This window comes from Postia placenta, assembly GCF_002117355.1.
Source record: "Postia placenta MAD-698-R-SB12 unplaced genomic scaffold POSPLAscaffold_5, whole genome shotgun sequence".
NCBI classification, from domain to species: Eukaryota; Fungi; Basidiomycota; class Agaricomycetes; order Polyporales; family Adustoporiaceae; genus Rhodonia; species Rhodonia placenta.
In genome coordinates, this window is record NW_020169836.1 from 597,060 (window position 1) to 622,346 (window position 25,287).

General features: G+C 53.3%; 8 protein-coding genes across 8 annotated transcripts; 3 read left to right on the forward strand and 5 right to left on the reverse strand.

Moving 5' to 3' along the window:
* Window positions 1–120: 120 nt before the first annotated feature.
* Window positions 121–1,521, reverse strand: POSPLADRAFT_1045675 (hypothetical protein; the record flags this gene model as incomplete). Its single annotated transcript, XM_024478827.1, has 3 exons — window positions 121–307; window positions 646–1,416; window positions 1,475–1,521. 3 exons carry the CDS (start codon window positions 1,519–1,521, stop codon window positions 121–123), a joined length of 1,005 nt encoding a protein of 334 aa, XP_024340100.1.
* A 232-nt stretch (window positions 1,522–1,753) lies between these two features.
* POSPLADRAFT_1039489 (hypothetical protein) lies at window positions 1,754–2,651 on the forward strand. Its single transcript, XM_024477553.1, has 3 exons — window positions 1,754–1,917; window positions 1,979–2,285; window positions 2,343–2,651. Exons 1-3 carry the CDS (start codon window positions 1,870–1,872, stop codon window positions 2,393–2,395), a joined length of 408 nt encoding a protein of 135 aa, XP_024340101.1. The 5' UTR covers window positions 1,754–1,869; the 3' UTR covers window positions 2,396–2,651.
* Window positions 2,652–3,012: 361 nt separating this feature from the next.
* Window positions 3,013–3,895, reverse strand: POSPLADRAFT_1055360 (hypothetical protein; the record flags this gene model as incomplete). Its single annotated transcript, XM_024480635.1, has 2 exons — window positions 3,013–3,036; window positions 3,089–3,895. The coding sequence occupies 2 exons, from the start codon at window positions 3,893–3,895 to the stop codon at window positions 3,013–3,015; spliced, it is 831 nt and encodes a 276-aa protein (XP_024340102.1).
* A 5,052-nt stretch (window positions 3,896–8,947) lies between these two features.
* POSPLADRAFT_1045678 (hypothetical protein) lies at window positions 8,948–11,572 on the reverse strand (the record flags this gene model as incomplete). Its single annotated transcript, XM_024478828.1, has 8 exons — window positions 8,948–9,064; window positions 9,300–9,381; window positions 9,494–9,495; window positions 9,851–9,961; window positions 10,691–10,709; window positions 10,748–10,875; window positions 11,089–11,128; window positions 11,157–11,572. The coding sequence occupies 8 exons, from the start codon at window positions 11,570–11,572 to the stop codon at window positions 8,948–8,950; spliced, it is 915 nt and encodes a 304-aa protein (XP_024340103.1).
* A 2,274-nt stretch (window positions 11,573–13,846) lies between these two features.
* On the reverse strand, window positions 13,847–15,536 carry POSPLADRAFT_1140030 (hypothetical protein; the record flags this gene model as incomplete). Its single annotated transcript, XM_024485121.1, has 3 exons — window positions 13,847–14,119; window positions 14,548–14,722; window positions 15,445–15,536. The coding sequence occupies 3 exons, from the start codon at window positions 15,534–15,536 to the stop codon at window positions 13,847–13,849; spliced, it is 540 nt and encodes a 179-aa protein (XP_024340104.1).
* Window positions 15,537–17,295: 1,759 nt separating this feature from the next.
* Window positions 17,296–20,102, forward strand: POSPLADRAFT_1180279 (hypothetical protein). Its single transcript, XM_024488742.1, has 10 exons — window positions 17,296–18,239; window positions 18,291–18,405; window positions 18,465–18,572; window positions 18,628–18,756; window positions 18,807–18,920; window positions 18,984–19,099; window positions 19,162–19,344; window positions 19,400–19,584; window positions 19,640–19,787; window positions 19,849–20,102. The coding sequence occupies exons 1-10, from the start codon at window positions 17,583–17,585 to the stop codon at window positions 20,011–20,013; spliced, it is 1,920 nt and encodes a 639-aa protein (XP_024340105.1). The 5' UTR covers window positions 17,296–17,582; the 3' UTR covers window positions 20,014–20,102.
* A 288-nt stretch (window positions 20,103–20,390) lies between these two features.
* POSPLADRAFT_1180282 (hypothetical protein) lies at window positions 20,391–21,542 on the reverse strand (the record flags this gene model as incomplete). Its single annotated transcript, XM_024488743.1, has 5 exons — window positions 20,391–20,926; window positions 20,990–21,064; window positions 21,116–21,207; window positions 21,264–21,304; window positions 21,357–21,542. 5 exons carry the CDS (start codon window positions 21,540–21,542, stop codon window positions 20,391–20,393), a joined length of 930 nt encoding a protein of 309 aa, XP_024340106.1.
* A 660-nt stretch (window positions 21,543–22,202) lies between these two features.
* Window positions 22,203–24,541, forward strand: POSPLADRAFT_1139496 (hypothetical protein; the record flags this gene model as incomplete). The annotated part of the gene is made up of 7 exons (XM_024485042.1): window positions 22,203–22,367; window positions 22,590–22,885; window positions 22,949–23,726; window positions 23,778–23,819; window positions 23,984–24,056; window positions 24,115–24,417; window positions 24,495–24,541. 7 exons carry the CDS (start codon window positions 22,203–22,205, stop codon window positions 24,539–24,541), a joined length of 1,704 nt encoding a protein of 567 aa, XP_024340107.1.
* Window positions 24,542–25,287: the final 746 nt, after the last annotated feature.

Sequence of the window (25,287 nt, forward strand, 5' to 3'; positions counted from 1 at the left end):
TGGGTCGGACTCATGCTGGGTCGGACTCATGCTGGGCCCGACACATGCTTCGATATCCTGCATGCCGCATCGAGCCTATCCGTGCACACATTATCTTGCACAGGTTTCTCGGTATATCTGTCAATCAAGACCACCGAGACCGAATGCGAACTCCGTTTCGCAATGGCCGAAAAGGATCCAAAAACTATCCGATGACAGAGACAGTAGATATCTTGCAACGCAAACCCTTGGTAATATCTGCAGACCAATCGGGGGTCGACTATTTTGTGAAAAGACGAAACCGCACGAAAGATATAGAGGTGGTTTGCTCTCGAGTAAATATAGCTATGCAGGAGCAATGGATGGTAGACAGGGGCTGCAAGCCAATACATCATAGTTAGAAATCGAAAGATGTTCTGGAAGTGTTTGCTATGCAGCGCTTCCATTGGTGCTAGCATAGCCTACAGCCCGTAATCACGTCAACTGCCTGTAGCCCAGAGGCGTCAATGTGGCTCACCTTGACCGACGTTCTGTCGACCATGCTTGAGATGCGCGTGTCTATTTCTAGAGTCGCCACGAGTGAAATCTTCTCCACAATCAGCGCAAACCGCGGAAGTTGACCTCAGATGCTGGGTAGCGATGTGCTTCGCGAGACTGCGGTAGTACATAGGCTGCGGCCACGTACAGCCGCTCCATTTGCAGTGCCCCCGATTTCCTGGAATCCAGGGGTCACTAGAATCCTGGGCAAAGTGGTGCGCTTTGAGGTGAGTTTCAATAGATGAGAATTTGGGCGAAGTGATGACCCCATTACAATCGCCCCACTGGCAGCGGAAGCTTGTGCTAGGATCAAGCTCTCCTCCAGCGGGGTACACCTCGGCTGTCGGAGAGTAGGAGGTGGTAGCAGAAGGCATCGGATGAGCGTCGAGCCTCGGGCTAACCGCAAGTGGCATCGATGCCGAAGGTCGAATACGCTGGCTGCTGTAAGGCTGTGCTGGGATACCGATATCGCGGTTACTACTCGCGGGAGTAGGGGCGGGCATATGCACAAAAGTCGAATGCTCGCATATTGCATGTAGTTGGTGCCAGAGGTCCGTGGGGATGTCGACCAACGTCCTCCTGCCATACAGAGCGTCTCGAAGACACTCCTGCGCACCCGCGGAGATCGCTATAGTCGTATGCCCCTCATGGCGTGGCCGATGCATACTGGTGGCAGTGGACAATGAAGGAGTATCCTCGCTGCGCTGGAAGGAGTAACCGAGGGCTGGCATGGCATATATGGCCTGTCGAAGGGGAGCATCCGCTACTCTTCCTGCGATGTTGTGGTAGGGCTGATATGATGTGTCCGATCCCGAGTGCGCATGGAGTTCGAGTGCTGTACTGACCATCGCCGTGGAGTAGGGCTGGGAGGCGATATCTGGATATCCTGCACTGCTTTGCCTATCACGGTTGTACTTCAAGATGAGCTGTCAGGTCTAGACTTCTAGGATAAACGTACACGGATTCCATATAGTCCTCGGATATCCCGGCTTGATCCCACGACATCCCTCTGCGGGCAATTTAAGAGACGTTGTGGGTGAAAAGCGGTAGAAGTACATACCGCGCTTTCCGAGTCGAGCTCTCATTAAAAGGCGCGGGGGGAGGGGAAATTACGAAAGAAGTCCAAGCTGTGTTCGAGTGGTCCGTTTTGATCTACATCTCCGGTAATACCCTTCTAGATCCCTTCAGAAAGCGGCCCTTGTATGGACCCAATTCTACGCCGGATAACGTATGGTACTTTCAGGGCTTGACGCGCTTGCGACGCAAAGTATTACTCCGACAAGAATCGCATCGCGAATACGGTGATCGTAATGTCCATAGCGTAAGTACGGAAAATCTGACAATTATGGCCTTATGTCTCGTGGAAGACAAATTCTGCACCTTGCTTATAGCTGGCAGGTCCTGCAAAGTAGCACTGTCAGACGTCAAGGGACAAACCAAGATGACATTTGCACATGCGCACCTGGGAGAAATCGATAAATCTAGTGTGGTCTCTCCATCATTCATAAGATCTGTAACACAGCAGAATACCTCACAAGCGCAGGAACAGTTCGTCAATACCTGCCCGGCCCTTCCTCGCAAGATAAAACTCCTCTTGGCGCCTATAAAACATCAGCATGAGTATGAGAGAGCTTGGGTACGTTCGCAAGCTTTTGAGGATGCATCGAAGGGAAACACAAATTGGAGCATTCGCGAGCTACGTGGATGGAATTATGCTTCCGTCGATAATTTCAATAATTGCATTGCAAACAGTATATCCAGTAAAGCGCCTGCGTCGGCCTATGAGATGCAACACAAGCAAACGAAATAATCAGGAGCGCAGTTACTTCGCATATGGATCCGCATGATGACAAAGCTGTCACCTAGAAAACCATCATAGCCGAGACAGGACCTGGAGCATATATGACGGGAAGCTCAAGCAGCACGCGGATGCGAACTTCATCGAGATAAAATGTGACCGCCTAGATTATCGCAAGAGCTACGGGGGGAGTTGCATCAAAGATCTCAGCGACTTGCGGCTATGCAGATATCTATCTTGCACAGGACTGAGCGACCTCTTAGTAGCTCCATTATGCAGGTATAGTAGTCAAGCCAAATTCTTGATCGCGGGTGCAAGCCCACATGGACGAGAGTTGCGTTGAGTTAGCACATTCCGTCGGCAGCAGACCCATGTTTGGTTCGGCGCTGTGGGCCCAGTAAACCCGCATGACCACCGCTCGGGCGGTCCTGAATATTAGTAACGTGCAAGAAGGCCGAGCTTCAGCGCCTATCGGCAAATCCCGAAAGATTATGCACGGGTTAACGCCGCGATTATGCTGTTCCAGTCAACGTTTTCCCCTTTTCTTCTTACCGCTCATCGAGCAGGGAGCGCCTGAATGTATAAAACAACAACCGATTTGATTAATGACTACCCGACCCAAGCGCTAGGATATGCTCAAGTTGCAATCAAATCAGACAAAGGTAAGGTACAGCTCGTTCAGCCGAAAGTTTGACTCCCTATCCCTCCAATTCGACGTGAATCTATCTCTCTGTCAAACCAACACTTTGAGAAGGGGGCAGTAGGGAGACGTACCCTTTGACCTGGGTGCTTGAGGCTGACGTGCCTCGTCATGGCATCCCGGCGCGAAAATGTGTCTGAACAGCCAGCAACCGCGCACTCCACGATTGTAGAACACAAATGATGTGTTGCGATGTGCTTCGCAAAGCTCTTGAAGTAGAGCTCCTTCCGATACTTGCACTCCCTCCATTGACATTTCCCTCTCCGCTCCATGACCCATTCGTTCGGGCCGAAATGGTGCGCTTTCAGGTGCCCCTCGATATCGGCTATGTTCGTTGAGCCAATGTCAATGGTACAGTCCTTCCAGCAGCACATTGCTCCATTTGCGCCGGGCATAACCTCATAAGGTATATTTGTCCTCTCGGCCACTGGCGGTGCACCGGAGGAAACACCAGGAGATTCCCATGTTGTGCTCAATATAACCTGCCCATCAGCCTGCATATTGACTGTATGAGGAGATACCTCGAGTGGCAACAATTCGCCGCCAATCTCCACCTGCAACCTAGACGAAGGGTTGCAAATGAGCTCATACCACATCCTGTAGTGCTGAGGTATGCTTGGGTCCCGACACGCTTGTCGTATCATGTCCCCAAGGTGGTGCTTCACCTCCGATGGGACATAGTACTGCTCGTACACAGGTGTGACTTCAGGAAAGGCGTCAGGATGGGGTGGTGCAGGAAAGGATCCACCGGAGGTGGTGTTGAAAGCGACGCGTAAGTCGTCGTCGTTGACGATATTTGACTCCCCATAGTTCTGCGGTACGTGTACACGCGGAGGCGCCGCGTCGAATCCACCCCCAACGCCAGAGGTATAAGGCACCATGCTGTAGACTAGTCAGCCTTGTTACAGCGGCAGCTCATCGACTACGTGCAACTGTCGATCCCAGAACACATTTCCTGTAGGTTGTTCTCCGTTCATCGTTCCCGACTGTTAATTGACCTGTGAAACGGTGAGAGACCAACGAAATATCTTGCTCTAAAGAGGGTCGGTCGTGTCAAACTCCACAGGGGCTCGGGCGAGGAAGTGTATCAAAAAGAGGGGGTATACGGAGGGGTGACGCATTGCAAGCCTGTTCTCTCCGGGTATTCATGCATGGGAAAGGAATTTCCCGCCTGTCGTCGATCCTGATCTCGGAATGCGTTTCTTGGTGGAGGTGCCAATTGCAAGATCCCTCCTGGCGCCGGCCAATGGCTCCTCGGGCACGCGGCACTGAACCGCGACTCGCCTACGGCAGCGTTGACATGGAGACAATTGACGGAGTCCACTATTCCGGGCACATACCCAGATATACCCACGCTGCGGATCAACATGCTGCATGCCTTTCGAGGTCGACAATTGAGCATCACGAATCGCCGGCCGCCCGAGCCGTCCTGGTACAGCGTATCCATGGCGTGGCCAGCGAGGTGCAAGAATTGGAGTATGCCAACAGTCGCTTCGGCACCGCACAGGGAAAAACAAAACAATCGGTGTACCAGACGAAGGACAACCCGCCGCCTGGCAAATGCGTGAGACGGCGTATATTGCCTGCGAACGACAATCTATAATGCACGCACAAGTCGATACATGACAGATCCGTCGGGAGTATTACGCATGGCACTCCTCGGCCGGCGGCGCGCTAAACTCTACTGGCCATGCAGCTTCGTGAATCACGACAGGCTGTCGTCCTCATACCAGGGCTTCTAGCATCAGATTTGTACCTGGCACGAGGATCTGAGACCACTTCGCGGTACCCATCAGCTCTTCCCAAGCCGCTCTGCGAACATGCCTCTCATCGTGTTGTGCGAGATTCCACTCAAGCCGTAGCTTGTTTTGCGAGTAACGACTGATCGACATCATTGTGATTACCGATAATGGCGCTGTATCAACGGCGGAGATGCACAGTAACACTACTTGTCCTGCTTGCGAGTGGAGATTCCTTACTGACAAGCAGATCATCGGCCGACAAGCCCGCAGAATTCGAGGATTGGTAGGGCAACGTGGGTCTTCTTGTGCCCTGAGATAGCCCGTGGTATTGTCTGAGAACCAAAGAAGCTAGGAAGCAAGATGTCCGCGAGCAATGTCGACGGAGACGGAATAATCCAACCTCACCAAGGGAAATGAAGTAGTCGTGTACCTTCAAGGGACGCATTTACTATATCATTCGCGGTGATAGCGCAACACTGATACTTGACGATGAAACGCGAGAACGGCCAGCGCTCGCCGGCCTGTAGCCATGCTTCTGAAGTCAGAAGTCATCCATTTGGTTATACGTCGCACTCATGACGACAGGAGATCTATGATGCGAAGCTTGGCATTTCCATGTTTCATATTTCTCTTTGGGTAATGAGACAGGAAGACGGCGAGACTATAATCATAGACCAAGCACAATGTTCGCAGTACCCGAGCCTGTGTGAAACCTGTATAAACACGAGTTACGTTTGGGCGATGCGCGGAAGTATTCTTGGAGAAGCACGGAACGAACGGCGGGTATCTGCCATAACTGCGCCAGAGAATATCATTTGCGGACTTCGAAGCGTGTGCTTCCCTGGGTTCCGGACCCTGAGATGTCATCGGCGAGCTTTGATCAACGGCGTTTATTGAAGACAGTGTAGGTGAGACGTACCTGAAGAATGTGGCGGCTTCACAGGACGATGGGTGACGTTCCAAGTAAATATTCTCATCAGGGGCATGTATGTCAATGATGAGATTGCACGCTGTACCTACACGGCAGGTGACCAGCGTAGTTTGTAACTATGACAGGCGCAGTGCCAGACTTGGGCGATTACTTGTCCAGTATGGATGCATCATTGGAACGAACAGTAGCGTTGTACTTGAAACGACTAGATGTTCGGAAGACGAAATAAACCTCGCATGGAGGTGAAGAGGGTAGCGAGCTATGCCGTCTCTTAAAATGGTATGCCGGATTCGCGGTCTGGGGCCTACGAGCATTCACTAGAGCCAATGCTGATTATTCAATCAACAGGTCCGCTCGTCAAGCCGGAGCAAGACGTCTGCTGCTTGTCAACTCGAACAAAAGCAAGACAAGAAAGAGTGTTGAAGGGCAAAGAAACAACGGACTGTTTAGGGTTGCTAATTGGACGTAATATTGTAATTTGTGAGAAAATGAGGAGCAGTAGGACTCAAGGCGACTATAGACCCGATATTGAAAAGGTCGCCAAGTGCCTTCAAAAATGCAACTGGCACGACCCCGATTGCTTACGCTCAACTTCGATCTCTGGCAGTCGGCAATCTCCGCGCTTAGTCACTTGGTCACTAGACTCGAATCGGTGTCTCGCTGAGTTTCGTTCTTACTTCATAGATCCTGCGGTCTGGATTTGGTCCAAACTTTGGGCGGAATGCCAACGACACGCATGCTCGGAATAGACCTGGAAATTCTACGATGTTTAGTAACTGTATGGCGCTGGACTTCATCGTGAGTAATATTACAGACTTCCCAATGATAAAAGTCTTCACCATGTTTAGATGTCTGTTTTGTGAATGGAACCAGCAGACCCCATATCAATAGACCTATTAAACTTAACATGTGCGTAAGCGCACTTTGGGCGGATAGGTGTGCCCTGGAAACAACAGCCTACCTGGCCGGGTCTGGCCAGGTCGGGATCATGGTGCCGAGCGTTGATTCCGAGTTCCGCTCACAAATACTCTCGGGTAGGTCTATCGATATGGATACAGGACCTCTTATAAAGCTGATAAAACGACCATCTAGCATTTAGCAGGGGACATGAGAACATTATGGACGAAATCATACGCGGCCCAGGTTTACATATGGAAGTATACAAGAATGAGATGAACAAGTCAATTCTAGGGATGTTCAATTCAAGCGTATAGTTGATTCAATATGCTGTCGTTACAGCTAGCAGCGATCCCATTTTGAAATACACTGCCGTCTCGACTCGAGCGCGTGCTACGTCACCTTGTGGTCAGCGTTTGCTTGTGGAGAAAGGGTGCACCTTTCTCCACTAGGTAGGACAAAGACACCGATACATGAACAAAAGTTGCACATGCCTCAGAGCTGCCTCGGGACCCTGAGCGCCAATAAATGAGAGTTCCGAGAAAGCGGGTGGAAGACCACACGCACCGGTCACTCCGTGCGAGGACACCACCATACGAACGAGTCCACAGTCCACACGATGGGATGCGATGGGCAATATCAGAAACCACAGTGGACACCGACCCTGATCTTTGCTAGCGCCCTACAGTGCACCCTGAGTGCGGCGAGTGCAGTAATATCCGATAGAACAAAGAAAGCAGATATCCGTTTCTAGTAGCAGGTCTGCGACCCAACGCACGTTCCGCCGAACATTCTATCAGAGGAAACATATTTGTGGCAAGTTAACAGATACAGATGTCAGGATGTTGCCCGCGCGGTGATAGCGTGGCAAATTCCTCGGCGATACCTCCTTGACGTGAGCGCATAACATTTTGTGGACGGCCGGAAGTGCATGATTTAGTCCAAAGAGATACGCCCATCGGAGATATTTAGTCGTGAGAAAGAGCGGTTTGGGGGTGGGCTAAGCTTCGGTGAGGGTCACGGCAGCCTACGTTTGAACAGGGCTCACTAGCACTAGCGTGGTAATCGGTTCATCGCGGGCAACTCGCCGACTCCCTACTACATGCGCGAGACTGCGAGGGTTGATGCTAAGCACGCCCCTTTTTGGTAATTACAACGGAAAGTGACCTGCCAAATACGCAAGACGCCGCGATGCATAAAGGAAACATGGCACCGGATGTATCGGAAATTAAAAGGCAGCGGCGTATGGCGGGGAGTATGCAGGATAGTGGCAGCCGGCCTACCAGATGGTCTCTCCCCGCAGATGTATGTTCTTGTAGTTCATCAGCAATGCTACACGTGGACCTTACCCGTAGAATATGAACAAGTTGGTCTTGTAGCAAGACCCTCACACATATGTGAGAGGCTTTGTGTAAAACCTGAATGTTGGAACAACCGGGCGAGCGCATGCCCGACTACCGGCTCGCCGACCCGCCGCGCTGCGGCGCGATAGTACCTTGTTCCTTCGTACCTTATTTAGATAAGGTTTTGCTATATTAGGTTGAGTTCCCGCATGTAGTTTCCTCGCGCGTTTGCCTCCCCGCCCCGAGGACGAGGCAAACCGCTTCGTATTTGATCTTTTCCCGCGCCGCTCGCTTCCGTATACCCTCACGCTCGCTCGTTCGAACCCGACGCCGACACTCGTTTCTACACTGAAACCACCGCGATTAGTCACGAGTATCAGGATGTAACTTCTGGCAAGGGAGCAGTTATAGCAGTATGCTGAATCGTCGCATATCACAGGCATCTGTCCACATGAGCACCCGTTCGTTCAATGTTCAAGTTTCAAGTTTAGTAGTCGTCAAATGGTCGGAGGCGCTCACAGTGTAGGCAAGCGCCAGGACTTCGGAAATCGCCGCTCAGTACAGCGCCAGACAGTGCCTCCGCGAGTTTCTTAGTCTCAGCGACTCTCCAACACCCTACTACAATTGAATACACTATTTGCCGTACGACATTCCAGTCCATAGGTTATACCATAGCGGGCAAGTCCAGAGAGCAGGCATCTGCTCTGAGATCTTATGCTCTGCTGACGACGTTGAATCCAAAATCCAGCAGCACATCGCTGTCATCCGAGCAATTGACATGTTCTATTCAATGGGCTTGATAGTGAAGGGCGCATTTCAACTTGCTCGACAAGTGGGCGCGATATCTGTCTGAGTGTATGTAAGGGTCTTCGTAAGGTCTACTATCGTTCCAGCGATCGGTCTCAGCGGTACTTCGGGCGTATTCTGTGTGTCAAGCTAAAGCTCCAAGCGCTGCCTTCGCTCCTTCCCCCCGACGGCAATTATACAGCTAGCGTTCGGGAATCTTTTTACTAGCCGTCATTAGGGAGGGCAGGCAGGTACCGAACTAGCATTCCTCATACCCACTCCGTAGTGCTTTGGAGTCTCCCCTTCCTTTTTCCCCTCTCTCACTCTCTCACTAAGTTGCAGGGAATATATCTCAAGTCTGACACGAGATGATAGCATCGCGAATGTTTGCGAGATATTTCAAGCCAGACAACTCGGCAGGGCGTGTGTCTAGTAATTGTCTTTTTGCCTTCATACATTGCAGCACCCATATACCCTTATACTCCTTAAGCATGCCATGTCTTCTTATGACGCCCCGTCTATCTAACGACTTCTGCAATTGCTTCTGCCGCGACAGCATCCTCGAAGGCAAGCTCCGGGCGCGCACCAGTGGCATTAGGCTTGGTTCGCCCACAGTGACATAGAACATTGCGGGATCCCCTAGGCGCCATCGGTAAGACGCCGAGCCGCTAGGAAAGACGCGCAGGCATCAACGTGCGGCGGGATGTAGCAGGTGTGTCCCATTGATACCATCCAGAGAGTAAGTAACCGATGTCCCTGTGCAAGTAGCCGGTAACTTACAGCTGCCGGGGGTGCTGGACACCATAGGGAGTCTGCGGTCGTTTGTTCATCAAGTGTCTCGATGCGCAGATACGTGCCAAATGACAGCTGGCGGGTTTACGGCAGCGTTAGTAGGTGGCTGTAAACAAGGTCAACAGACCATTACGCTTGATATGGATGCATTGCGAGTCGACTGGCGAGATTCGCGGAGATGGCGATAATTTCGCGGGACGCTACCGGTGTGCGTCGCAGTTTCTTCGTCATGCAGTTCAGCACATCGAGTCGAGAACCCATGGTGCAGCGTGCTCCGATAGGCTGGTGTGCGACCGAGCGAGCACTAATGTTCTTTCAGCGGTAATCTGTCGGCCTCGGACGTACCGCTGTCCCCCCGCCCTCCACCAGCAGCCACCTCCGACGCTCTGCCGCCGCTACGACATTAGCTTCATTCTGCCACCTCGCGGTGGCTCGTCTACCTCCAAACTGCGCTTCCTACAAGGGTCACTGGCGTCCCTGCGATGGTGTCAAGGCGACACCAGGCGGATCCGCTTTGCGCTTGCTGGTAAGTATATAAGTATCATTGAACGTTCTCTGTGTAACTCAGTTTCGACCAGCATTCCGTGCACTCTACACACTCTCGAACTCCTTGTGAGCCTGTCTTGTGCTTGTCTTTGTGCGGCGCACTTGCTAACAGCCCTAGTTCGCTTAAGACACCATAATAGCCGGTACACCAATGTCAGCACCAATTGATCAGTAAGTGAACCGTATCGGAATTAGGCAGCATGCTGATAGGTCGTCCTTGATCTCCTTTCAATAACACGACAACACTATGAACGTTTCCTCCTTACCATCAGGTATAACAGACTCCCGTGCCAATGGAGCGGCGGTTCATGCGGAGTTAGCCTCGACGATGTGTCACCCGCTGGGATCACACGTCATCTAAAGGACTTTCACTTTCCGGCTAGCAATCCATGGAATAACAGGCGGCGCATAGGTTGCCTGTGGGGTGGCAATTGCCACTCGGAGATGAACTGTGAGAATGTGGGCAAGCACGTCGCCTCTGTTCACATTCAGAGCACTGCAAAGGTGTGCGAGGGATGCGGGAAACCCTTCGCGAGAAGTGACACTCTCCGTCGTCACCAAGTTGAGAATTGTACAGGTTTTGCATGAAGGTTAGTCTAATGTGTTCTTGCATGATGATCAACAGGTTGATTTCCTTACCTTGTTTAGACGATCGATCCTAGTATGATCATAGATCGTCAGAGTACCAGCGACAACGCCAGCTTTGGATCGCTTACGTCGATACATAATACTTGGCGGTTGGTAACGTGTAGGAATATATGTATCACATCGAATTGCGCAAATACCACCGGGTCTACATCCGCACCAGGCAGCCCTGCAGGAATCTGAAATGAAGTACAAGAAATCTAATGGGGATTCCCAAGGGTCTAAGTAGCGAATACAACAACGCAGAACTAGGTTAGGTAACATAAGATACACCAAGACAGCATGTCGGCATAGAGACTATCATACAATCATGCACGCAATTCAAACAAGCTATTCAAAAGCATGGTCAGCACCAATTCATCGCTGAGCAGTGGTATATATATGATGCTTACCAGAAGCGGGCCACTACCGAGGTGCACTCGGACAGTAGTTCTGAACATGCCGTTCCAGCAGGCCGGACCGCCCGACATCGCGATAACAGTATGGACATTGCACGCGACTGCGTAAGTGCACCGCCGCGACGTGCTTGCCATAGCTCGCGAATGCCATCTCCTTGCCGCAGTCGCCGCCCCACTCGCATACTCCGCGGGCACGCTTGTCCCACGGGCGATCAGGGTCGCAGAGGTGGTACACCCGCAGATGGCGCATGATTCCGGCAGCAGAGACGTCGTCGAGCATGATCGAGCAGGTGCCGCCGCCCCAGAGGCACGGGACGCGGTGGACGAGCCCGGGGTTCTGGATCTGAGATGCGTGGCTTGACGTGCATGTCTGGTAATAGGGAATAGGGGTGTACTGGGTGGCCATTGCCGCGTATGGATCGTATGATGATCCCGATGGGTAGATGGGGTAGTAGTGATTCGCGGCGTAAGGGTTCATGGGTAGGATGTATATGCCAAGGCTGATGGAGATAGGCTGTTGCTAGAGATGGCACCAGTAGATGGGCTGTCAAAGACTGTGAAGAGCGGTGAAGATGGGGAAGCTACGCATCCTGAAGAAGCTTTATATCTGCACGTATGTTCCGCCTCCATGAGCACACCAGAATGCTCGGAGGTCAACTTGCACCGCATGTGAGGCTCATCAGCGCACGCAAGCGGCACACAAGTTGAGATCTCAGATCCCTGTGCATCAGTGTAAAGACGATCTGCATGTTGTCGAACAGACGATGCTGCGTAACACGAGGCTGGCGACGTACATTGTCGCGAGGGAAGTACAAGGTCGTTGATTTGCACACCGCAACGGAGTGTATCACATCCGCATCGCCCTTGGTGCACGTGGTCTAAACGTGGCATAGGTTTGACGGGACACATCGGCGCTGGACCACTCACCGAAAGGCTGTTCCTGACCGCCTGTCTTATTCCAGGGGCTCGGGCTGTACGTTGCTATTGCAACTAGCAACGGCGTCATTCACAGTGGGGTACGCCCTGGTATCTAGCAAGTTAATCTGACGATATTCAACGAGGGTGGGGCTTCTCATCGGGAAGTCAAATTAAGCAAAAGCTGTGAGTTTTGCTGCCGTCATCGACATATACACCGTCTGTTCCACGTTGCTGCAGCCCACGTCCATGACACCACCTCGCTGCAAGATTACATGTACTATCCTGCTGCGGGCCACAGACGTATCCGAACATCGTTATGAATCATACACGTCTTTTGCCTGGTTAGTGTTATGATATTACACGAACCGCCCCGGGGTGAGCCTGGCGAAATCTCGCCGTAAGCTTAATTTGTTATGGTCTGGACTCAGACTTCCATTGCTATAAGTTCCGCAGCCCTAGGCTGACTATGTTGAGGTGTCTACAACGTGTGGACCTCGAAACGCAATTAGAACGGAGGAAATTGGAAGTCTAGAGCCTGGCACTGTGTCCTCGTCTTGCTGTTGGTGGCGATGTACGCTGGCTTCAGGCTGCCCCCGAATATACCTCTCGCCGCGTTTCTCGTGCGTGGAACAGGGCCTGTTCAGTCCCGAATATCCGCAAACGGCCCATAACATTCTTAGCCTTGTGTTGGTGTTGCCATACGCGAAACGCGCCTTCTCCGCCAGTCCGAGCGCGGCTAACTGGGTCCCCGACCGTCGGTCAAATCAGCATCAAAGCCATCGTGTGCTGATGTGATACAGGCGCGTCAGCAATCTTCCTTGGCGGAGGTTCCTTGTGCCTTCTTAGGTAGCCGATGCGGGCACACACCGATCGGACGATCGAGTTTGATCGTGAAGTTGGGGTGTCTGTACTGTCAGATCACGATTGCATTGTGTTGGTTTGTGTCTCTTCGATCGGGCCTGCATCTGTGCCCCCTGTGGGGCCTGTGGGGAGGCCACGCAAAGGGGTCGAGGTACAGCAGCAGTCCAAGTGGCCTAGCCCGGAGGAGACGATACACAGCACGTTCCTGGACACCCCTGTGGTCTATGTCCAGAGTCAGGGCGTTCGAGGGCGCATATAGATCCAGCCGGCGGTATGGCGAGTGTGATCTGCAGCGCCTTCTCTGATCGCTGCCGAGGTCTGGGCCACAAACGCGGGAACCCGACTGCTCCAGTTTCGTCCTCGTGTCTGGCTGGCGGTTCAGCTGATGATAGACTCGTCTTCTCCGAGAACATGCTTTCATACACCGAACCACATGATCTTTCGGTGTCGATGAGATGCTTTCTCTGCGTGTCCCCCCAACATTTCCATTTGTCGTGATGAACGGACGTCCCGTACCTTGTTGATTGCATCGGAAGTGACTCTTGGCAAGCGCTCAGCTACCACACTCAGATTCACGAAGTATGATCCCCTGCGAGCTTGGTATGCGGCGCGTTTTGTCCCGTGACGAAAGTGCCCCGAACATACATGATCAAATGGTGGCCCCTGCATCAGAGTTAACTGTATAAACTGTAATGAGCTTGACTACATGCCTCAGAGCCGTGGAGAAGGTGCGGAGCCTATACTAATGCCGCATTGAAACTCTCCCACTTACAGGGTGCACAGGATGGCCTCGCACCGCATCCCTCGAGTACCTTGTGCAGGAAACGCGCACGGCCTTCTACGACTGCCGCCTTCCATGTTTGACAATCTCATAAACTTTGTGAGCGGTCAGCATCAATGCGCTTTCTCGTATCGGCTGTGGCACCGAGTGTGGCGGACTCTCGGACCAGCCGGTGGCATGCATCGTGCCCTTTTAGGAACGAAGATCTGCGAATTTGCTGAGAGACGATTGCTCATTTCCTCGTCGGCCATCGATATGAGAGACGATTGCGAGCTGCGAGCTCACAGAGCGGCTTCTTTGGGTGCTACCATCCCAAACAGAGCATCGCTTCGCCGGCGTTGGATCATCGCCGGAAGGCTTCTTGTCGGTCGCGTGACGCAAAGCGCCAGTAATGGCTTCCATGGATCCAGCGATATACCACACATTCAGCCCGATATGAACCTCGGAGCGTTGCTGACGCGTGGCCTGTGTTGGCAAAGTATCATGGCCATGCTGTCCAGGATTAGTGTTGTTCAGGGTCCAATGAGGCTGGGCTTTTGGCCGCTCGGCTTGGTTTCATAGTCAATTCGGGCCCTCATGTATTGCTTTTGAGGACTGGGGGCTGGGCTATATGCAGCTCAGCCGAGCAGGGCTCGGCCGGCATGGTCATCACTATCTAGGATGCCTTCGAGTCAACGAGAATTCCTGCTCTTAGAGATTATGCCTAATGATCACTTGCGAGGCACAATGCTTGCGCATCTATACCCACTACACGATACGGTAGCCATACGACCTGGACTCAACAGTAATACTCGCGAGCGGCTTCTCGCTACAGGCCCGAGCCATTATGTGGCGCATCGAGCTTGTTGCTCCACGTTTATCTCATTTAACGTAAGTCGATCAATCCCACTGACTCGGCCTCTGTTCCACCACAGGATCGGCATCGGTCGGACAAAGTGGACTTGGGACAGGAAGGTCCGGAGAGACCACACAGCGCTGATGGGTGTCACTTGATAGAAGCGGTCTGCTTCTCTGAGCTGCGGTCTCTCTTTGTGTGTGTGTGCGTGTGTGCGTATAGCATTGGGCACTCTCGGGATGCCTAAGCACGGCGGACAATTCCAGCCGAAAGTATTTTCTGGTTCTGGGCCACTGACCACAGTCCGGCCCTACGGGCTAATTAATGAAGAACCTGTTTCGGATGTCCGGGTTCATCCCGTCGAGAACATAGGAATTGGGGGATGGGAACGAACCTCTTGCACATGCTGGTGGGAGCGCTGACGACGGCTGGCAACTTACAAGCGGGTGGTCGGTGTGTAGACGGGCTTAACGTCACACCGCGGCGCCACGCATCACTTGGTGTCGGTAGTGTAAGCGTATGATATCCCATTCAATGCCGCGGGGTATACGACATTGATATTCTCCGCTGCATTATGGCTATGGTGGCGGTGGATTTCTACCGGTGTCTTTTGCCAGTTTAACTTACGCCTGAGGGCGCCGCCCTATGCCGGATACCACTTGCGTGTGACATATCGTAGCGAGTGCTCGATTTATCGTAGGCTGTCAGTTATCATCGGGTAGTGTAGGGGTGCGCACAAGGTCGGTGGCTCGAGCTTGCAGATACGAACATGACTAAACGACCCTGAAGCGCTCGCGCTCCTCTTCTACTACGTCAAGGCCACCGACTTTCAAACGGCCGGAGGAGGCTCCTAGACCAGCTCCTGAAAACGCCCGCGAGGTATGATCGCCGAATGCACGGACCGGTTTGCTCTCCGCCCCACTCCTGACATACCCCTACCCCCCCCCTTACATACACACGCTTATGTATTTCCTTCTCTTCCTCCGGACTGTACCCCCCATGATTGCCTGCTTGCTCATTGCCTATGAACTTCTCCTCCGCGCTCATGCTATGTACCACGCCCTCACCTGGCTCCCTGACATATTTGACTCAGACAATAACACTTCGCCCACTCACAGACACCACATCACGCATCAAAGCTCGCTCGCGCTTCTTCCTCTATGCTAACGAACGGCCCATATCGCATTGATTTCCTCGATACAATACATACGCGCATGTGTTATCCGGCATAGGGCGTCGTCCTCAAGCGGATACAAACCTGGATTCTGTTCAAATAGTCGGTGGCTTCGATCTGTGCGAGGAGGCCGAGTGAAGGCACTGGAAGGGAGCGTGTGCGCAAAGGGGTTTGTGACTGTGGTGTGTTAGGTCAGATATTAGCGTAGGTACAGTGAATGTCAATGCTTGTTAGATGAGAAGAGACAAGGGGCGAGGAGAAGGAGAGCCAGTGAAAGTACATGCGCAGGCGAGGCGTCATGGCGTGTATGTCGCAGGTCCGGCAGATTGGCGCATCTCGTGCCACTAGTGTTGTGTGCGAGGCTGTTCGCCCCCTCGGCCGCGAAGCAGCCGGTGGCTTTCTGCCAGAGTTCAATGCAGGGCCATCGCGATAGTGCGCGGGGCCGACGCGTGTCCAATTTTTAATGACAGACGCAAGAGCTCTAACTCACCTGTGAGAAAAGAAAAAGCGACCAAAGACATTTTCAGTTTCAGACTAGCTCACAGGGGCGCCGTCTTCTAGGGGTTTTTTTGCGGAAGCAATGAGTAGGGGACAGCGCGACTTGGTTGTGCTTCAAGAACCTGAACTTCAAATTGACGGGGATCCCACCCGAAGGTGAATAAAACCTGAGGTCCTCGTCGTCAACTAGGGAATCAACAACATTACTGCGACGAGATTTGAAAGACAGCTGTCAGCGTGTAGGACCTACACGGCCTTCCGCTTATGGCGCGATGTTTGAGAAAGGTTTCAGCGACGCCTCAAGTCTCGGCATCCAGCTGACTTGCTCAAGGCGATCATCGCGGCCACTGCAGGCGGCTCAAAGTGAAAGAAACATACAAAGTCATAAGTAATGATCGCGAGAGTGTTGCATCCTTCTGTGCTCCTCGGACTTCGTTGTCGATGTCTGCAGTCTAAATACCTAAATCAAGTTGCACGCCAAGGCCTTGTCATTGATCGCGGCAGCATGAATACTGGGCGCCTTGTCCCGACATAGTCCATGTCGGAAGGCACTCGATCGGACACGTCTATGCTTGCCGTGATATATCAATATACAATTTCATCAACGTCTCAATATGACGAGAGATGAACCACGATGTCTGCGGACATGTCGACGTTCGTGCAGGTTGTTCGTTTCGTCCCTCCTTCCTTTTCTGTTCTCTAATAGTACTGGAGTAAGTATCCACTGCATGCAGGAATCAATCTTCCTGCACAAAATATCAAATCATAATTCAATTAAAAGCAATTAGCACCTATTGAATCTTACTGCTGTAGAAATCGAATGGAAATTGAAGAAAAATTGAAGGAAAATTGAAAGAGACAATGGAAGATGGATTACATAATCGATTTTCCTTCGATTTCACCTCCATGATAGGCGCTAGAGTACTCATTAGGTAAATTAACTTTTCTTTCGATTTTTATCTGATTTTTTTGTACTAGAAAATTGAATACTGCATGCAGTGATCAGGATTAGTTCAGGTTAAACACGACTTCTAATCTAGACGCTCGAACCAGACGCTGGAGCGCCCAATGACCTCAATTTCTAGGATCGCAACACTCCGGCGTCCGCCCAAGTCGGCGGCAGTTCGACACCCACGACAGCGGAAGGCAACGACTGCATCTTACTTTCTAAATCAACGGCGCTGCATCGTCAACAGATGATGACCCCGTCAATTCTGTCTTTGCGGTGGTTGTGGATGCGGTTAGCTTCTCAACGTGCTCCACAATTAAAGACGGATCTTCTATTTGTTCTGATTTAGCTTGCAGCGCGGCGGTCGGTATCCCCTCGCGACGCTCTCCAGCCTCGGAGTCGCATAAAATGGACCGGCTTTACGCAAAGCCTTTGCACGGCCTTCCAGTCTTCCTCGGGCTGAACCTCCAGGATGCTGCCAGTTCAACGACTCCTTGCGCTCTTGATCCTTGCGCAGTGCGCCATCACCGCCAGCCTGTCACCGCGTGTCGTCCATGAATCCCGGAGCAGTCTTCCAACTGGCTGGACGCCTGCCCGTCGCGCCGATCCCGCGACTCGTCTTCCTCTGCGCATCGGCCTCGCTCAGTCGAACCTGGACAACCTCGACGCCTACGTGCTGGACGTGTCCCATCCGGAGTCGCCGAACTATGGCAAGCACTGGACGCCGGCACAGGTCGCGCAGGCCTTCCGTCCTTCACGCGATGCCGTCGACGCGGTCCGTGAATGGCTGATGGAGGAAGGCATGCCGCCGGAGGGGGTGAAGGTGCACACGGGCGGCGGATGGGTCCAGGTGGACGTGACAGTCGAAGAGGCGGAGCGCCTGCTGAGCACAGAGTACTACGTGTACCAGTTCGGCGACGGCGAAGGGCGGAGCAGCGAGCACGTCGCGTGCAAGGAAAAGTACCATCTGCCGGAGCACGTCTCGAAACATGTCGAGCTGGTGGTGCCGACGCTGCACTTTGACGTGCACGTGAAGCGCGAGAGGGTCGCGGAGAAGAGGTCTGGGTCGAAGAACATGGGCCAGTCGCGCAGTGGGATCGTTAATCCCAAATTCATTGGGGAAATTGAGGTACGTGGACACGGCCGTGCCGGTTCTGCGGTGGTACTCATTATCTGGCAGACTGCCTTGACAGAGCTTGCAGACTGCGATAAGCAGATTACACCTGACTGCCTGCGCGCACTGTACGACTTCGTGTACCTCCCGGTGGCCACGGATAGGAATACCATTGGCATTGGTGCGCAGTGTTCATACCGCTGTGAATTGGCCGCTTGATGATCCTGCGGTCACGCGCAGTTGAGTACACGCCCGAAGCCTATCTCGATCAAGACATGGACTGGTTCTTCGGGAACTACTCTCCGAGCCAGGTGGGCCAGCGCCCTGCGCTTGTCAGCATCGACGGAGGTTGGTTGCTGCGCAACTTTGGAACGTGAGGGTGAGCTAATGCGTCGACGTGCAGGATACGACCAAACACTCTTCCAAGGCTTTAGCGTGAACGGCGAGGCCGATCTCGACCTGCAGTACGCGATGGCACTCGTCGGTGCGACCCAGAACGTTACATTGTACCAAGCGGGTGACCTGTACGAAGGTGCGTTCACCACCCATTCCGTGGTGTACAATGCTGATAACACTTCATAGGCGCGTCATTCAACAACTTCCTGGACGCTCTCGACGGGTCCTATTGCACGTACGAAGGAGGTGACAACCCGGAGTATGACTCAGTTTACCCGGATCCGTACGGTGGTTACACAGGTAAGTTCTACATACGTAGACGTGCTCTTTCAGGTTCTCAATAGCGTTCGATCATGTGCCCAGGCAAGGAGAACTGCGGCACTGCCCCCCTTTCAAACATCATCTCGACGTCTTACGGAGCCACCGAGGCATCCTACGGCGCCGCCTATACTCAACGACAGTGTGCAGAGTATGGCAAGGTGTGTTTTTGTATTTGTAACTATACATACTAGACATGATCTTGACGTGTTGCACACGACAGCTCGGCCTCATGGGCGTGACAATCTTGTACTCTTCAGGAGACACCGGCGTAGCAGGAAATGGCCTGTGTCTCAACGCCGACGGGACCGAGTCATCGAGCGGAACGCGGTTCGACCCCGGCTTTCCCGGGTCGTGTCCGTACGTGACCAGCGTGGGCGCAACGCAGATCCAGGCCGGCAGCACAGTACGTCCTCGTCGTACCCCTACTATCCCGTCTCACTGGACATGTGCGGGCATAGGTGTGGGACCCCGAGACGGCGTGCGGACAGTACATCTACTCGGGAGGCGGCTTCTCGAACGTGTTCTCCACACCCGCGTGGCAGGCGTCCGCCGTGGACGATTACTTGGCGAAGTATCCGCCGCCATACGCGTCGGACGTGTTCAACGCGTCAGGGCGCGGGTATCCGGATATATCGGCCAATGGGTGCGTCGCTGTCCTCGAACGAACTGTAGAGGCGGCTGTTGATCCGCGGCTGCAGGCTGAACTACTCGGTCGTCGTCGACGGGACGCTCCAGCTCGTCGCGGGCACGTCGTGTTCCTCGCCCGTCGCTGCGGCGATCCTGTCCGCGGTGAACGATGCACGGCTTGCGATCGGGAAGAGCACGATCGGCTTCATCAACCCCACCGTGCGTCCGCGTTTCTGGCATCTTGCTGCGCTGAGGGCGACTGACATTCGTGCGTATGTAGATCTACACGCCCCCGTTTATGGCCGCGTTCAACGATATCACGACGGGAAACAACCCCGGCTGCGGGACGGACGGATTCGCTGCCGCCCCTGGATGGGACCCGGTCACTGGACTGGGCACGCCGAACTTTCCGAAGCTCCTCGCGTTGTGGCTGGCACTCCCATAGTGATGACCTCTACGCATGGAAGGTGTGGGTTGGTCGTGGACTTAGTAAGTAGTAATGATGTAGCCGATGCTGTCTATCATCTCTTGCACACTCTTATAGTCGGACGTTATGTATCGTTATTGAATGGACGTTTATTGACGCGCGATGTCGTCTATTCCCTCGCACGGCTAGATGGATTGTGTGGCCCTATTTCCTTTCTACGAATGTCGAGTGCTGATCCTATTTGAGTATGCCAATCAGAGCTACAGGGCGACTTACCGCGGTGCCTAATCTGTCCTTCACGTACGACACAATCGGGATCGCGCATCAGACAGATTATTATATCCGTGTATCGTGCGCAGTAGTGTACAGTGCTTGCGTTCTCAATTCGTCTTGGCTTATAGCCGTGTCACAGACCACACCAAGAAGTAGAATTTGGCATCAGACGGGGTGTCCAGATCGCGCCGCTGCGTTTCACGCAGAAACGCGTCCACTTTGACAGTCCCCTTCTGGAACACCCGTCCGTCCCAAAGCTCCGTCCAGCTCTCGGGTGAGTGGCAGAACATGTATGTCCCGCGGGGGTTCAGCTTGCCCTGTTCCACGCGCAGGCCTCTTTCGTGTCGGCCGCCATGCAGGCCAAAGATCATGGACCCCGGGGTCGGCGCGAGCAGGCCTGCGAGTGCCTTTGCGAGCTGCAGCTGCGGCTCCTCGTCGAAGAGGTGGAAGAGCGAGGACGCGTGGATGGCGGAGACGTGGCCGAGCAGGGGCGTCAGGGTGGTGAGCGAGGATAGAGCGGGGGCGGGTGAGTCGGGCGGTGCGTAGAAGGGCGGAACGGGCTCTAGGAACGTGTGGTCGAACGCGTCGCCGGGGACGAAGGGCACCGGGAACGTAGCGGGGGTAGACCTGAAGAGGCTGTGGCCTAGGTCCCAGAACCCTTTCACGGTTCCGAGCGATCAGCTCAGACGACCACGTGCAGAAGGTGCACGAGCGAACTCACGCGGGTCCAAGTCGGAAGCAATGACGCCTTCGAGCGGGAAGCCATCTGCAATGGCCTTGCGGGCGTCATTCCCAACTTATAGAGGTGGTCAGTAAAGCGTCGGTTTGGTCGACTCGAGGTAATCACAGCAGCAGCCAATGTCGAGGAAGATTGCGCCTGGACGCTCTCGCCCAATCTGGAGCAGCTGGTTGTACGCTGGCAGACGAGATATTTTGAGCCTGCAAATGAGCTAGTTCTCTCAGCATCCCTCCAAATATTACGATATAACACGCACTTCGTGAAGGCGAACCTGAGAATGCAGGGGTACGGGTGGACCTGCGCGTATCATGGTTGGCAGTCTCAGCCCTAGATGACTCAGAGGTCGTACCTCGTAGGCGTCCGCTTGTACCCTCATGATGTGCTGCTTGAGTTCATTCTCGTCTTGAATACCCGTCTGGGATTTAAAGAACCCCAGCTCCTGCTCATCTAAGCTGTAGTAACTGGCATCGAGAGCACGCTTTGCTGGAATATTGGTGATTGGGCTTGGGTTCTTGGAGGTGTTTGCATCCGCCATAGAGATCAAAGGCAAGTCCGTTATCGTCGAAAGCCGTGGGCTTTAACATTGCGATGGCGTCCGAGGTCCTGATAAGATGACGTTCCGAATGTGTGGTACATCTAAGCGCCCAACGTGTCTCACGGAGAGCTCACGACTTGAGACCATCATTGCTTCGTTCCCGTGTGCCAGTACTGTATAGGAACGTTCTAGGCATCGTCGCGCTGTGCTCGGGCCGCATTTGCGATGCTCACTCGGATTTCGACTATATTTGGCTCACGTCTGCCCCGCAAGGATCTGGAGCTGCTCATCAACATCTTGATACGACTTGTGCACGATTCATGATCGTTGTTCAGCAACTTACCAAACTTTACCAAACCCTGATCATCGCTGCCTCGCGGGGCAAGAAGCTCTGTCATCTTACGAGTAGATATCCAAACGTATATGCAAGAGATTTCATGGTCTGCTTGCGCAACATTATTCTACCAGTTCGGGTTATACACGTATAGGTTCACATTGCTAATGTGCTTGGGGCCGCTCACGATCGATATCACAGGTCAAAGACTCTGGGCCTCTTCAGGGTTCTGGTGACACTGCATACGTTCGGCAATCTGTCACCGCTACGCGCCAGTGTGGTACGTTCTGATAGAATACTCTGGATGCTGCCCATTCGAAGCCCATATGGTCCGGGATGACGCTCGCACTGTCAGTGGAAGCCCAGATCCTAAAGCACCGCCTCCTGGGGCCATGAAAACACGCGCGGGGCTGTACAATATACCTCTGAAGACAAAACACAGCAGGCTGAAGCACAGCGCAGTTCTCAGGAGATATAGAGTCCGTGGATCTGTGCGCATCCCGTGAATTGCGTATTTGGATTTGATGTCCCCGATTATGTGGATAACTAGCATAGCATTTTGTTTCTAGATTCTATGCATCGCCTTGCATGTCAGCGTGCGGATCTACGTATAAAAGGCGAGGAAGGTAACGCAACGAACACCGATCTGCTGCCTTTATATCAAACTCTACTCTGCTCATATGTCTACACCCTGGGATGTCTACGCGAAGGAGCTCGGGGACGCGTGCCGCCTTGGGTATCCTCTCTGGGACCCTGAACCCGAGGAGCAGGGTACAGTATGCATCGGGGATGTAGGCTACATCAGCGAGGGTCGCTTCCGCCGCCTCTTCAACGCCACACGCCCAGCGAATGACGCGCTCAACGCGCTCTTCGGTGTGCCCGACGGATATGAGCCATTACAGATCAAGGAGCCGCTCTTCGAGGACAAGGAACCACGCATGCTTAGGGTAGGGAAGTCCCTGAACAGCAACAGCATCACCTCGACCCAAGTGAGCGGGGGTGCCAGTGGGTGAGCAGATGTTCTCCTAGCTGACAGGCGTGTGTGAAGATCTCGATCTAATGAGGTTCGTAGCAAGGGCATCGGGGGGAGTATCCACTTCAAGTGCAGCGAAGACAGAGGGGCCATCCTTGCGCTGCCCCGGCAGACCCTTCTCCAGCAGAAGCTCCGCAAGAACAAGACTTTGGCCGGCTGGATGCTCAAATATCACAAGACTTGGTACCGATGGGCTACCGAGACACATGACCTTGACCTGAAGGAAGAAGAGATCATCTTCGTCACCGGCTGGGTGAAGACGGAGGAATGGGCCGTGGGCGCTTTCGTCGACCGTGGGCATGTCGCTCATTTGGAGCTGAACATCGGCGCTGGTCCGGTTGCAGGCGCGTCGTTCTCCGTGACAACGACGAGCTCAACGTCCAGGGCCTGGCACCAGCGCTCTGGGCCTTGTGCACGACAAGCCGACGGCCTCGGCGTGCAAGATGCGCACGCTTCGGGAGATCAACATGAGCTACTTGGGGGGCAATGGCATGGAAGGGATGGCGGTGCTTCTCAAAAATCGCGAAAGGGACGGACAGAGAACCGCGGAAAACGCGGAAACAGGAACAATGAGGCTGGACACGTCCACGATCAGTGCGTTTTTCTGCACTACACCGGCTTTAAGGAGCGCACAGGTATATTGCCGCGATTTCTGCCAAAGAGGCTCAAGGCTGCTGCCGACGGTGAAGACGCCTCGTTGACGTCGGATGATGACGAGGATGACGACGATGACGTTGGCATGGCTGGCTACTCACTGGTCGAGGATACGTCGTTGGAGGACGCCTATGAGATCGAGAATATGCCTCTTATACCAGAAGTAAGCACGTACAGTATGTCTTATTCACTGTCTGATTAACTCTCATAGCAGCGTTACGATCCTGTGAACTGCCTTATGGAATACATACTCGACGTAAGTTCATACGGCTTCAGGCGTAGGCTGTCAAAGCTGAGTATGTGCTCATAGCACTCTGATGCTGCATATGCTTCTGCCGATACTGAGGATGTTGCCTTCATCCAGAAGGCAAGTATCCTTTGAGGATGTCCTTCCACCATCATCGCTTATGGGTACCATAGATCGCGCTTGGGGAGGACCTCACAGACATCCTCGACCGCATCCGCCCGGCTGTGATTGTTGACAGGAGTGGACGTCAGTATCCTCACCATTTCCGAGTCGACCAGTATTGACAAGCATTTCTCGCCACTAGTCGGAATTCTCGATATTGTGAGCGTTCAGCAGGACCTGCCTCGTCAGGGCGAAAGGACTGGAGCCCGCGAGGATACTCCTGACCCCACCGATGGTCAATCACTTCATGATCCCGGGGAGGTTCATGCTTCCACGACATCCTGCTCCGACAGGACCTTAGTCAATGTTCAGCATCCACGGTCATATCAGAGTAGTCGTCAAGAATGGAGGACGCCCCACATGTCAGAATCATGGACACAGACATGGGATCCACCTGACAAGCACAATGTAATCGCTGCCGTCGCTAAGGATGACCTGGATGCCGGTGAGTGCGTTGCGACAGTTGTCCGGATATCCGTGACATTCATCGCGCACGTTGCTGACTACTCTATCTCGCCTAAGACTCCATAATAGTCGGTACTCCAATGGCAGGACCAAGTGATCAGTAAGTGAGCCGTATCGAGTTGGGGTAGTGTGCTTATCGCTCGACCTTGATCTCCCTCATCCTCGCAGCGTTCACCCGAACCAATCCTTCAATGACCATGTCAGAAATCCGCAAAAAAGGATGACAATGGCTGAGGCGGCTACTCGCGGCAGTGTCAAGAGACGGAGGAGTAACAGCATCAATAGCAACGTAACATACCTTGTGGCGGATATACGGGAAGTATGTGCTCCAAAGCGCGCTAGACCCAAGCGATGGTGTCCCGTTCGTGAGTGTCATTGACCATTGCCTTGATCGCGACACAAACACGACTGACGAGGGACACAGGGGTCGAACACGATAAATTTGAAGATGTTTCCATCATGACGCACAACACCCAACCGTATGCCGCGGGCTCCCGGAAGAATATTAACCCAGTGTGTTTTCTTTGCCATAAACATCCGCTTCTTCTCTTGACCGGAATTGCCGACTGCAGCGTATCGTACAGTCATTCCTCGCTAGCGCTGATGCAGGTGCTCAGCATCTTGCCATTGACAGTACGTAGAGTCCTTCCCATATGGTAACATTGTTGACAAATTATGGCGATGGGCAGATTGGGCAGCGGAAACTACTACCCACTCGACATCGACTTACCGGCCCTGCAGAGAAACTCGGATATTGCCCCTAATCAACAACTTCTCTGGCAGCCTACATGAAGCAACGACCATAGACTCTACAACCTACGAACATGGCATTATCGGCTCCCGTGGAGGC

Excerpts from the sequence above, each read along its gene's own strand:
- POSPLADRAFT_1039489 (XM_024477553.1), top strand. The coding sequence starts at position 1,870 with ATGTCTCGTGGAAGACAAATTCTGCACCTTGCTTATAGCTGGCAGGTC. Across the intron at positions 1,918-1,978 it reads TTGCTTATAGCTGGCAGGTC|CTGGGAGAAATCGATAAATC; the intron begins CTGCAAAGTAGC and ends GCACATGCGCAC. Across the intron at positions 2,286-2,342 it reads CAGTATATCCAGTAAAGCGC|TTCGCATATGGATCCGCATG; the intron begins CTGCGTCGGCCT and ends GAGCGCAGTTAC.
- POSPLADRAFT_1180279 (XM_024488742.1), top strand. The coding sequence starts at position 17,583 with ATGCTGCCAGTTCAACGACTCCTTGCGCTCTTGATCCTTGCGCAGTGC. Across the intron at positions 18,406-18,464 it reads TAGGAATACCATTGGCATTG|TTGAGTACACGCCCGAAGCC; the intron begins GTGCGCAGTGTT and ends GGTCACGCGCAG. Across the intron at positions 18,757-18,806 it reads AGCGGGTGACCTGTACGAAG|GCGCGTCATTCAACAACTTC; the intron begins GTGCGTTCACCA and ends AACACTTCATAG.